General features: G+C 45.2%; 2 protein-coding genes across 3 annotated transcripts in view; one reads left to right on the top strand and one right to left on the bottom strand.

The window, feature by feature from the left end:
- LOC135513724 (anthrax toxin receptor 2-like) overlaps nucleotides 1–12,991 on the top strand; it is a 1,178,227-nt gene that overhangs the window by 740,141 nt on the left and 425,095 nt on the right. The gene's annotated exons all lie outside the window — the stretch shown is intronic.
- LOC135513722 (BMP-2-inducible protein kinase-like) overlaps nucleotides 1–12,991 on the bottom strand; it is a 124,707-nt gene that overhangs the window by 66,848 nt on the left and 44,868 nt on the right. For both annotated transcript variants that reach the window (XM_064936608.1, XM_064936609.1), the window contains exon 2: nucleotides 6,283–6,401. In XM_064936608.1, coding sequence (XP_064792680.1) covers nucleotides 6,283–6,401 — 119 coding nt within the window. The remainder of the gene's footprint in view (nucleotides 1–6,282; nucleotides 6,402–12,991) is intronic.

Below are 12,991 nucleotides of genomic sequence, written 5' to 3'. Positions count from 1 at the left end.
GTCACAGTCACCTGACATCTACGGTAGTCACAGCCACCTCACATCTACGGTAGTCACAGTTACAGCCACCTCACATCTACGGTAGTCACAGCCACCTCACATCTACGGTAGTCACAGCCACCTGACATCTACGGTAGTCACAGTTACAGCCACCTCACATCTACGGTAGTCACAGTCACCTGACATCTACGGTAGTCACAGCCACCTCACATCTACGGTAGTCACAGTTACAGCCACCTCACATCTACGGTAGTCACAGCCACCTGACATCTACGGTAGTCACAGTTACAGCCACCTCACATCTACGGTAGTCACAGTCACCTGACATCTACGGTAGTCACAGCCACCTCACATCTACGGTAGTCACAGTTACAGCCACCTCACATTACATTTTACATTACATTTAAGTCATTTAGCAGACGCTCTTATCCAGAGCGACTTACAAATTGGTGAATTCACCTTCTGACATCCAGTGGAACAGCCACTTTACAATAGTGCATCTAAATCATTAAGGGGGGGTGGTGAGAAGGATTACTTATCCTATCCTAGGTATTCCTTGAAGAGGTGGGGTTTCAGGTGTCTCCGGAAGGTGGTGATTGACTCCGCTGTCCTGGCGTCGTGAGGGAGTTTGTTCCACCATTGGGGGGCCAGAGCAGCGAACAGTTTTGACTGGGCTGAGCGGGAACTGTACTTCCTCAATGGTAGGGAGGCGAGCAGGCCAGAGGTGGATGAACGCAGTGCCCTTGCTTGGGTGTAGGGCCTGATCAGAGCCTGGAGGTACTGCTGTGCCGTTCCCCTCACAGCTCCGTAGGCAAGCACCATGGTCTTGTAGCGGATGCGAGCTTCAACTGGAAGCCAGTGGAGAGAGCGGAGGAGCGGGGTGACGTGAGAGAACTTGGGAAGGTTGAACACCAGACGGGCTGCGGCGTTCTGGATGAGTTGTAGGGGTTTAATGGCACAGGCAGGGAGCCCAGCCAACAGCGAGTTGCAGTAATCCAGACGGGAGATGACAAGTGCCTGGATTAGGACCTGCGCCGCTTCCTGTGTGAGGCAGGGTCGTACTCTGCGGATGTTGTAGAGCATGAACCTACAGGAACGGGCCACCACCATGATGTTGGTTGAGAACGACAGGGTGTTGTCCAGGATCACGCCAAGGTTCTTAGCGCTCTGGGAGGAGGACACAATGGAGTTGTCAACCGTGATGGCGAGATCATGGAACGGGCAGTCCTTCCCCGGGAGGAAGAGCAGCTCCGTCTTGCCGAGGTTCAGCTTGAGGTGGTGATCCGTCATCCACACTGATATGTCTGCCAGACATGCAGAGATGCGATTCGCCACCTGGTCATCAGAAGGGGGAAAGGAGAAGATTAATTGTGTGTCGTCTGCATAGCAATGATAGGAGAGACCATGTGAGGTTATGACAGAGCCAAGTGACTTGGTGTATAGCGAGAATAGGAGAGGGCCTAGAACAGAGCCCTGGGGGACACCAGTGGTGAGAGCGCGTGGCGAGGAGACAGATTCTCGCCACGCCAGCTGGTAGGAGCGACCTGTCAGGTAGGACGCAATCCAAGCGTGGGCCGCGCCGGAGATGCCCAACTCGGAGAGGGTGGAGAGGAGGATCTGATGGTTCACAGTATCGAAGGCAGCCGATAGGTCTAGAAGGATGAGAGCAGAGGAGAGAGAGTTAGCTTTAGCAGTGCGGAGCGCCTCCGTGATACAGAGAAGAGCAGTCTCAGTTGAATGACTAGTCTTGAAACCTGACTGATTTGGATCAAGAAGGTCATTCTGAGAGAGATAGCGGGAGAGCTGGCCAAGGACGGCACGTTCAAGAGTTTTGGAGAGAAAAGAAAGAAGGGATACTGGTCTGTAGTTGTTGACATCGGAGGGATCGAGTGTAGGTTTTTTCAGAAGGGGTGCAACTCTCGCTCTCTTGAAGACGGAAGGGACGTAGCCAGCGGTCAGGGATGAGTTGATGAGCGAGGTGAGGTAAGGGAGAAGGTCCCCGGAAATGGTCTGGAGAAGAGAGGAGGGGATAGGGTCAAGCGGGCAGGTTGTTGGGCGGCCGGCCGTCACAAGAAGCGAGATTTCATCTGGAGAGAGAGGGGAGAAAGAGGTCAGAGCACAGGGTAGGGCAGTGTGAGCAGAACCAGCAGTGTCGTTTGACTTAGCAAACGAGGATCGGATGTCGTCGACCTTCTTTTCAAAATGGTTGACGAAGTCATCTGCAGAGAGGGAGGAGGGGGGGGGAGGGGGAGGAGGATTCAGGAGGGAGGAGAAGGTGGCAAAGAGCTTCCTAGGGTTAGAGGCAGATGCTTGGAATTTAGAGTGGTAGAAGGTGGCTTTAGCAGCAGAGACAGAGGAGGAAAATGTAGAGAGCAGGGAGTGAAAGGATGCCAGGTCCGCAGGGAGGCGAGTTTTCCTCCATTTCCGCTCGGCTGCCCGGAGCTCTGTTCTGTGAGCTCGCAATGAGTCGTCGAGCCACGGAGCGGGAGGGGAGGACCGAGCCGGCCTGGAGGATAGGGGACATAGAGAGTCAAAGGATGCAGAAAGGGAAGAGAGGAGGGTTGAGGAGGCAGAATCAGGAGAAAGGTTGGAGAAGGTATGAGCAGAGGGAAGAGATGATAGGATGGAAGAGGAGAGAGTAGCGGGGGAGAGAGAGCGAAGGTTGGGACGGCGCGATACCATCCGAGTAGGGGCAGTGTGGGAAGTGTTGGATGAGAGCGAGAGGGAAAAGGATACAAGGTAGTGGTCGGAGACTTGGAGGGGAGTTGCAATGAGGTTACTGGAAGAACAGCATCTAGTAAAGATGAGGTCGAGCGTATTGCCTGCCTTGTGAGTAGGGGGAAGGTGAGAGGGTGAGGTCAAAAGAGGAGAGGAGTGGAAAGAAGGAGGCAGAGAGGAATGAGTCAAAGGTAGACGTGGGGAGGTTAAAGTCGCCCAGGACTGTGAGAGGTGAGCCGTCCTCAGGAAAGGAACTTATCAAGGCATCAAGCTCATTGATGAACTCTCCGAGGGAACCTGGAGGGCGATAAATGATAAGGATGTTAAGCTTGAAAGGGCTGGTAACTGTGACAGCATGGAATTCAAAGGAGGCGATAGATAGATGGGTAAGGGGAGAGAGAGAGAATGACCACTTGGGAGAGATGAGGATCCCGGTGCCACCACCCCGCTGACCAGAAGCTCTCGGGGTGTGCGAGAACACGTGGGCGGACGAAGAGAGAGCAGTAGGAGTAGCAGTGTTATCTGTGGTGATCCATGTTTCCGTCAGTGCCAGGAAGTCGAGGGACTGGAGGGAGGCATAGGCTGAGATGAACTCTGCCTTGTTGGCCGCAGATCGGCAGTTCCAGAGGCTACCGGAGACCAGGAACTCCACGTGGGTCGTGCGCGCTGGGACCACCAGATTAGGGTGGCCGCGGCCACGCGGTGTGGAGCGTTTGTATGGTCTGTGCAGAGAGGAGAGAACAGGGATAGATAGACACATAGTTGACAGGGTACAGAAGAGGCTACGCTAATGCAAAGGAGATTGGAATGACAAGTGACTACCGTAGATGTGAGGTGACTGTGACTACCGTAGATGTAGTCACAGTTACAGCCACCTCACATCTACGGTAGTCACAGTTACAGCCACCTCACATCTACGGTAGTCACAGTCACCTCACATCTACGGTAGTCACAGTCACAGCCACCTCACATCTACGGTAGTCACAGCCACCTCACATCTACGGTAGTCACAGTCACCTCACATCTACGGTAGTCACAGCCACCTCACATCTACGGTAGTTACAGCCACCTCACATCTACGGTAGTCACAGTCACCTGACATCTACGGTAGTCACAGTCACCTGACATCTACGGTAGTCACAGTCACCTCACATCTACGGTAGTCACAGTTACAGTCACCTCACATCTACGGTAGTCACAGTTACAGCCACCTCACATCTACGGTAGTCACAGTTACAGTCACCTCACATCTACGGTAGTCACAGTTACAGCCACCTCACATCTACAGTAGTCACAGCCACCTCACATCTACGGTAGTCACAGCCACCTCACATCTATGGTAGTCACAGTTACACCCCATGCTTCCTGAAGCTCCTCCCACAAGTTGGATTGGCTTGATGGGCACCTCCTATGTACCATACGGTCAAGCTGCTCCCACAACAGCTCAATAGAGTTGAAAACCTGAGACTATAATGGAGTGGCCAGCACAGACAAAATACCAGCCGACTGCTTCTTCCCTAAATAGTTATTGCATAGTTTGGAGCTGTGCTTTGGGTTATTGTCCTGTTGTAGAAGGAATTGGCTCCAATTAAGCGTCGTCCACAGGGCATGGCGTTGCAAAATGGAGTGATAGCCTTCCTTCTTCAAGATCCCTTTTACCCTGTACAAATCTCCCACTTTACCACCACCAAAACACCCCCAGACCATCACATTGCCTCCACCATGCTTGACGGACGGCGTCAAGCACTCCTCCTGCATCTTTTCTTCATCTCACAAAATGTTCTTCGTGATCCGAACACCTCAAACTTAGATTCGTCTGTCCATAACTTTTTTTTTGTTGTCTTCCTCTGTCCAGTGTGTTCTTTTGCCCATCTTAATATTGTATTTTTATTGGCCAGTCTGAGATATGGTTCTCTCTTTGCTACTCTACCAAGAAAGCCAGCATACCGGAGTCACATCTTCACTGTTGACATTGAGATGAAGCTGCCAGTTGAGGACTAGTGAAGCGTTTGTTTCTCAAACTACACACTAATGTACTCGTCCTCTTGCTCAGTTGTGCACCAGGGCCTCCAACTCCCCTTTCTATTCTGGTTAGTGCCAGTTTTCTCTGTTCTCTGAAGGGAGTGTTACATGAGATCTTATGTTTCTTGGCAATTTCTCTCATGAAAGCGCCTTCATTTCTCAGAACAAGAATAGAATGACAAGTTTCAGAAGAAAGGTCTTTGTTTATGGACATTTTGAGACAGGTAGTGTACATATTACTCATGATTTAAGTCAGCAAACCCCACAGAAAATAAACTAGCTGTTGAGTTAGACAGGGGAAACATGTTCATCTACTCTCTTTCTTAGAGGTAATTCATTTCAAATAACAAGTGGATTTTCTGTATGGCGTAAGACATTAAAGACAAATTCAAGCTAGGGCAGTCACAATTACTGTATTACCAATGGTTACGGACGAAGACCATCAAAACAGCTGATGGCATTCAAGTGGTTGAGTCCCTTTCTGCACTAACAGACTTAACGAGAATGAAACTTTGTTGCTCCTTTGCTGAAACAAGCAAGGTTCCACGCTAATGTAGAATGTTCATTCAAATGTGGGAAAAAAAAGGTAGACTCAGCGAAATGACTTTGCCACGAGCAGAAACGCAGATATTGAGATGAGTGAGATACAAGACTTCGCTCTCACACCGTATCTGCAAGGGTTCGCTTCACGCCGTTAACGGTGTGGTAGGTACGGGGACCAAAACAGCGGAGAAATCAAGCCTCGCATTGTTGCAGAAGAAATCGATTATCTATTATTATTATCTTTATTTTGTGCCGTAATTTCTCTGAGTCTACCTCTAACTGGGCTCAAGAGTGGCACAGGGGTCTAAGGCACTGCATCACAGTGCAAGAGGCTTCACTACAGTCCCTGGTTCGAATCCAGGCTGAATCATATCCGGCCGTGATTGGGAGTACCATAGGGCTGCGTCACAATTGGCCCAGCGTCGTTAGGGTTACTGTTCCTAGGCCGTCATTGTAAATAAGTCTTTGTTCTTAACTGACTAGCCTAGTCAAATAAAAGTTAAAACCATTTATTTGTATTTTTAAATGATGTGTCCCTGTAATGTCCAGTCACTTCAATACACTTTTTTTTTTTAAATAGATAAATCACAGCACATGGGTGGGTACACTTCTGGCGTTTACTTCCTGCTTTGCTCCCATTGGTACACTCACGATGTCCGCCAGTCTGACCCATTATGCCATCATTGACTGGAATGGGTACGCCTGTTTTATTCATTATATTTCTGTGGCAGCACATGCAGTCAGGAGCGGAGAAAATGTGCATTGAATGGATATTATGGTGACCACAATCATTTGTGGGTTTTATTCTGGGTTTCTGTATAAACACTGTGACATCTGCTGATGTGGAAAAAGAAAAAGAAAAAGGACATTAAAAAAATTTACAATTGATTTGGCTGGCCAATAACCGTCATCCGAAATTCAAATGGCCGTCACAGACCTAAGTCAAGTAATCGTGTTAAGGTGCAAACACACACACAGTCTCTCACACTCTATGCCCACCATAATAGTGATCTCTCTCTTGTAGATGTTGAGGTCAGGGACGTTGTTGACATACATCCTCTTGAGAGCGCAGCGCATGCCACTCTGTGTCCGGGCCAGGAACACCACAGAGAAACCGCCTGGAGAGAGGAGCCAGAAGGAGAACAGTTAGCATCATACACAGAGTCCACGTGCTCCTGGGTGCGTCTCTCTCTCTCATAGTGGACCGAGCACGAGGCTTCAAAAGACCTGTTGATCTGTTGCATCGCCAGGAGAAAGAAGTACCCTACTGTCATGACGTTGCCCTGTTTGGGTACAGCAAGCCCCATCCCCCTCTCCCTGCCTCCCCCTTTCCTCCAACTAGGCTGCTGTGGTCAGAGAGACGTCGTAAATTCCTGAGGATCTCCTCATGGCCACACAGTATAAGAGACAGAGTGAAATTTGATAGAGAACAAAGGAATTTCTTCCACCTCAGAAGAACTCAAGGTCCGAACAAATTTCATGTTCCGGAGAAGGTTTAAAAGATTGGTGAAGAATCCAGCTACGAACTGGTCCGTTTGGCACAACTTGGGGAAGCTCATGGGAGATGGTGTGGACACATTACCATAACGCTGTTTATATAATAGCCTCAGATATGAGGTTTACATCTAATGGTTGTATATGATGAATGAGTGAGTATGATACTGTTTACACAATTTTACAATGTGATTTTGGAATGTTTAATGAAGGAAAACGCAAAAAGGGAATTGGAGCTAACTAAATCAGAGGACTGCCCCTGAGCCCAGTTAGGGTCAAACATCCTGGGACAGCCCTTTTCTGCAATTCCAAATAAAACCCAACTTTGAGAAATTATCACCAGACCATGTTTTTCTCCATTAGGAGGGGACGAAGGTTGTAGACCATTGCTGAATCTTTTAACAATCCACTCTAACCACAACACACACACACAGAGAGACAGAATTCTACAAAAGAAACAAACTTTTCACCAGCCATCAAGACGACACACTGAGCGCATACATACACACACACACACATACATATATATATACACACATACATATATATACACACATACATATATATGTGTGTGTGTGTGTGTGTGTGTGTGTGTGTGTGTGTGTGTGTGTGTGTGTGTGTGTATATGTATATGTATATGTATATATATATATATATATATATATATATATATATATACACACACACACGTGTGTGTATATATATATATATATATATATACACACACACACACACACATACATACATACACATATATACACACACACACACATACATACACATATATACACACACACATATATAGCAATTGCTCCCGAATGACTGAGAGTTCATGTGTAAAGGATTAGTATTTCAATTGTTATAATTAACTCTGCTGACCCCCACGCCCCGTTTTGTCCACCAAGCCGTGATACCGGTTTAGCCCACTAGGGGCACATTCTCCTATCATTCCTTGTAACCATATTTACTTTCTTTATGCATTTCTTTGAATCACTTAGTAATAAATAAATGATTTAAGACAATTGATGTATGGATGACTCAGTAAAGACTGGGTTCGTGCAGATGTGATTCATAGAGGAGACTGAATGACCACAGTAGGAGGCAAGTACGCGTGTGTACACTGATAGTACTATTCTAGATTTTTATTTTATTTTTTTATTTCACCTTTATTTAACCAGGTAGGCTAGTTGAGAACAAGTTCTCATTTACAACTGCGACCTGGCCAAGATAAAGCATAGCAGTGTGAACAGACAACACAGAGTTACACATGGAGTAAACAATTAACAAGTCAATAACACAGTAGAAAAAAAAGGGGAGTCTATATACAATGTGTGCAAAAGGCATGAGGAGGTAGGCGAATAATTACAATATTGCAGATTAACACTGGATTGATAAATGATCATGTACAGGTAGAGATATTGGTGTGCAAAAGAGCAGAAAAGTAAATAAATAAAAACTGTGGGGATGAGGTAGGTGAAAATGGGTGGGCTATTTACCAATAGATTATGAACAGCTGCAGATAGATAGTACTACCAGGAGGAATAGTACCATGGGATTTTGTCATTCCTGTGACAGGGCAGTAGAGCATGATTCTCATTACAGTCTGCTCAGGGGGAATCACCACTGACTCATTACAGTCTGCTCAGGGGGAATCACCACCGACTCATTACAGTCTGCTCAGGGGGAATCACCACCGACTCATTACAGTCTGCTCAGGGGGAATCACCACCGACTCATTGCAGTGTGCTCAGGGGGAATCACCACCGACTCATTACAGTGTGCTCAGGGGGAATCACCACCGACTCATTACAGTGTGCTCAGGGGGAATCACCACCGACTCATTACAGTGTGCTCAGGGGGAATCACCACCGACTCATTACAGTGTGCTCAGGGGGAATCACCACCGACTCATTACAGTCTGCTCGGGGAGAATCACCACCGACTCATTACAGTGTGCTCAGGGGGAATCACCACCGACTCATTACAGTGTGCTCAGGGGGAATCACCACCGACTCATTACAGTCTGCTCAGGGGGAATCACCACCGACTCATTACAGTGTGCTCAGGGGGAATCACCACCGACTCATTACAGTCTGCTCAGGGGGAATCACCACCGACTCATTACAGTGTGCTCAGGGGGAATCACCACCGACTCATTACAGTGTGCTCAGGGGGAATCACCACCGACTCATTACAGTGTGCTCAGGGGGAATCACCACCGACTCATTACAGTCTGCTCAGGGGGAATCACCACCGACTCATTACAGTGTGCTCAGGGAGAATCACCACCGACTCATTACAGCCTGCTCAGGGGGAATCACCACCGACTCATTACAGTCTGCTCAGGGGGAATCACCACCGACTCATTACAGTGTGCTCAGGGGGAATCACCACCGACTCATTACAGTCTGCTCGGGGGGGGTACCCAGAACACCACACAGAACAGCAGTTAATACATTAGAGGAGAAGCCAGACACCTCACATGCCCTCTGGATAGGCAAATCACCATGACAACAGAGCAGGTTAACGTGACCACCACGACAACAGAGCAGGTTAACCTCATCATCATGACAAAGTATGTCAGGGTTTAAAGCAGGCAGGAAGGAACAACCTTAATTAAAGTGAATTGAGTTAGCCGAAGTGAAATAAAAAAAATGGACTTAACGTTAAACACAGCCAGACTTATCATTATCAGTGTTGGGAAACTGTTCTTGTTTCTGACTATAGATGCATTGCAGTCCAATACAAAAGTGCAATCTGGGAATCTGACCATTGCAATCCAACTTTAACCAGCCCTCTTCAACTCAAGCTGTGCCGAAGTGAGAACTCAACAACAAACAAAAAAAACCCGCCGCAGTTGAAACACGAGAGCAAAACTAAATCAAATCTTGACTGAACTCCCAGTCCGTACGTACCCTATCTCGTGGTCACTGCCTGTTCGGAATATGAACAGAGAGGATGTATTGGGGTAAAGATAACTAGTGTTTTTATGAGCAGCTTCATTGTTCTTCCCTGTATGACATGATTATTTGGATAATGGAGCTCGTTCCACAAAAGCCTGGGTGACATTCTTCAGTTACAGTACTGAGGCCTCGTTTCACATGCAGTAATGAAAGCACTAAATAATTGTAAAGGGAAAGGCACCTTAATAAAGGGAAAGGCACCTTAGAAAAGGAAAGGCACCTTAATAAAGGGAAAGGCACCTTAATAAGGGAAAGGCACCTTAATAAAGGGAAAGGCACCTTAATAAAGGGAAAGGCACCTTAATAAAGGGAAAGGCACCTTAATAAAGGGAAAGGCACCTTAATAAAGGGAAAGGCACCTTAATAAAGGGAAAGGCACCTTAATAAAGGGAAAGGCACCTTAATAAAGGGAAAGGCACCTTAATAAAGGGAAAGGCACCTTAATAAAGGGAAAGGCACCTTATTAAAGGGAAAGGCACCTTAATAAAGGGAAAGGCACCTTAATAAAGGGAAGGCACCTTAATAAAGGGAAAGGCACCTTAATAAAGGGAAAGGCACCTTAATAAAGGGAAAGGCACCTTAATAAAGGGAAAGGCACCTTATTAAAGGGAAAGGCACCTTATTAAAGGGAAAGGCACCTTAATAAAGGGAAAGGCACCTTAATAAAGGGAAGGCACCTTAATAAAGGGAAAGGCACCTTAATAAAGGGAAAGGCACCTTATTAAAGGGAAAGGCACCTTAATAAAGGGAAAGGCACCTTAATAAAGGGAAAGGCACCTTAATAAAGGGAAAGGCACCTTAATAAAGGGAAAGGCACCTTAATAAAGGGAAGGCACCTTAATAAAGGGAAAGGCACCTTAATAAAGGGAAAGGCACCTTAATAAAGGGAAAGGCACCTTAATAAAGGGAAAGGCACCTTAATAAAGGGAAAGGCACCTTAAAAAAGGAAAGGCACCTTAAAAAAGGAAAGGCACCTTAAAAAAGGAAAGGCACCTTAATAAAGGGAAAGGCACCTTAATATGGATAGGGGAGACGCTAGCGTCTCAACTGGCCAATTGCAGAGCGCCAGATTCAAATAAAATGCTATAAAATTCAAACTTTCATTAAATCACACATGTAAGACTCAATTAAAGCTACACTCGTTGTGAATCCAGCCAACATGTGAGATTTTAAAAAGGCTTCTTAGCCTGTATTCATCTGCAGTCAAAGGAGCTAGCGTAGCAGGCGCTACACAAAACGCTGAAATAAAATATACATTACCTTTGACAAGCTTCTTTTGTTGGCACTCCAATATGTCCCATAAACATCACAATTGGTTCTTTTGTTTGATTTATTCCGTCCATATATATCGAAAATGTCCATTGATAAAGCGCGTTTGATCCAGAAAAAAAACAGCTTTCCAAAACACAACGTCACCACAAAATATTTCAAAAGTTGCCTATAAACTTTGCCAAAATATTTCAAACTACTTTTGTAATACAACGTTAGGTATTTTTAAACGTTAATAATCGATCAAATTGTAGACGGGGCAATCTGTATTCAATACAGGAAGGAAACCAAACCAGCACTGCTGTTCACGTCTTGCGCAACTCACAAATGTGTCCCCCAGTTCCGAGTTGGCCTACTTCCTCAATAAACAAAGAAATAACTTCAACCATATTCCAAACACTGGCGACACCGTGTGGAAGCGGTAGGAACTGAAAATGGGTTCCTATTAAATACTCAATGGCAAAGACAATATAAGGAACAGAGGGAGGGGGGGGGGATCTGAACAGCTCGTCCTCAGGGTTTTGCCTGCTACATAAGTTCTGTTATAGTCACAGACATGATTCAAACAGTTTTAGAAATTTCAGAGTGTTTTCTATCCAAATCTATGAATAATATGCATATCTTATATTCTTGGCATAAGTAGCAGGAAGTTTAAATTGGGCACGCTATTTAACCAAAAGTGAAAATTCTGCCCCTTATCCCCAAGAGGAAAAAAGGGAAAGGCATCCTAAAAGGAAATAATCTGTACTTCACTACCAACAACAGTCAGTCAGCAGAAACCAAACCGGTTTGTTGGCCTAGATTTTTTTGTTTTGTTCATTTTGTACTGCTGGCGCATCCTATTATAACCAACTGGGCCCTAAGGGTTTCTCAAAAACAACCTGCTGTGTCTCAAAAGGCATCCTATTTCGTATGAGGTGAACTGTTTTTTAACAAGACCCATAAGGCTCTGGTCCAAAGTAGTGCACTACAGTGCCTTCAGAAAGTGTTCACACTCCTTCACTTACACATCTTGTTGTGTTAAAGACTGAATTGAAAAATGATTCAATTGAGATGTGTCACTGGTCTACACACACACGCACACACACATTACCCCATAATGTTAAAGTGGAATTTTGTTTTTACAAATTAATAAAAAAATGAAACGCTGAAATGTCTTGAGTCAATAAGTATTCAAGCCCTTTGTTATGGCAAACCTAAATAAAGTCAATAAGTATTCAAGCCCTTTGTTATGGCAAACCTAAATAAAGTCAATAAGTATTCAAGCCCTTTGTTATGGCAAACCTAAATAAAGTCAATAAGTATTCAAGCCCTTTGTTATGGCAAACCTAAATAAAGTCAATAGGTATTCAACCCCTTTGTTATGGCAAACCTAAATAAAGTCAATAGGTATTCAAGCCCTTTGTTATGGCAAACCTAAATAAAGTCAATAGGTATTCAAGCCCTTTGTTATGGCAAACCTAAATAAAGTCAATAAGTATTCAAGCCCTTTGTTATGGCAAACCTAAATAAAGTCAATAAGTATTCAAGCCCTTTGTTATGGCAAACCTAAATAAAGTCAATAAGTATTCAAGCCCTTTGTTATGGCAAACCTAAATAAAGTCAATAAGTATTCAAGCCCTTTGTTATGGCAAACCTAAATAAAGTCAATAAGTATTCAAGCCCTTTGTTATGGCAAACCTAAATAAAGTCAATAAGTATTCAAGCCCTTTGTTATGGCAAACCTAAATAAAGTCAATAAGTATTCAAGCCCTTTGTTATGGCAAACCTAAATAAAGTCAATAAGTATTCAAGCCCTTTGTTATGGCAAACCTAAATAAAGTCAATAAGTATTCAAGCCCTTTGTTATGGCAAACCTAAATAAAGTCAATAAGTATTCAAGCCCTTTGTTATGGCAAACCTAAATAAAGTCAATAAGTATTCAAGCCCTTTGTTATGGCAAACCTAAATAAAGTCAATAAGTATTCAAGCCCTTTGTTATG

Source organism: Oncorhynchus masou, chromosome 25, assembly GCF_036934945.1.
Source record: "Oncorhynchus masou masou isolate Uvic2021 chromosome 25, UVic_Omas_1.1, whole genome shotgun sequence".
In the NCBI taxonomy this organism is placed as follows: Eukaryota; Metazoa; Chordata; class Actinopteri; order Salmoniformes; family Salmonidae; genus Oncorhynchus; species Oncorhynchus masou.
The sequence above is the reverse complement of the archived record's forward strand: the minus strand, read 5'-3'. Positions and strand labels throughout refer to the sequence as shown.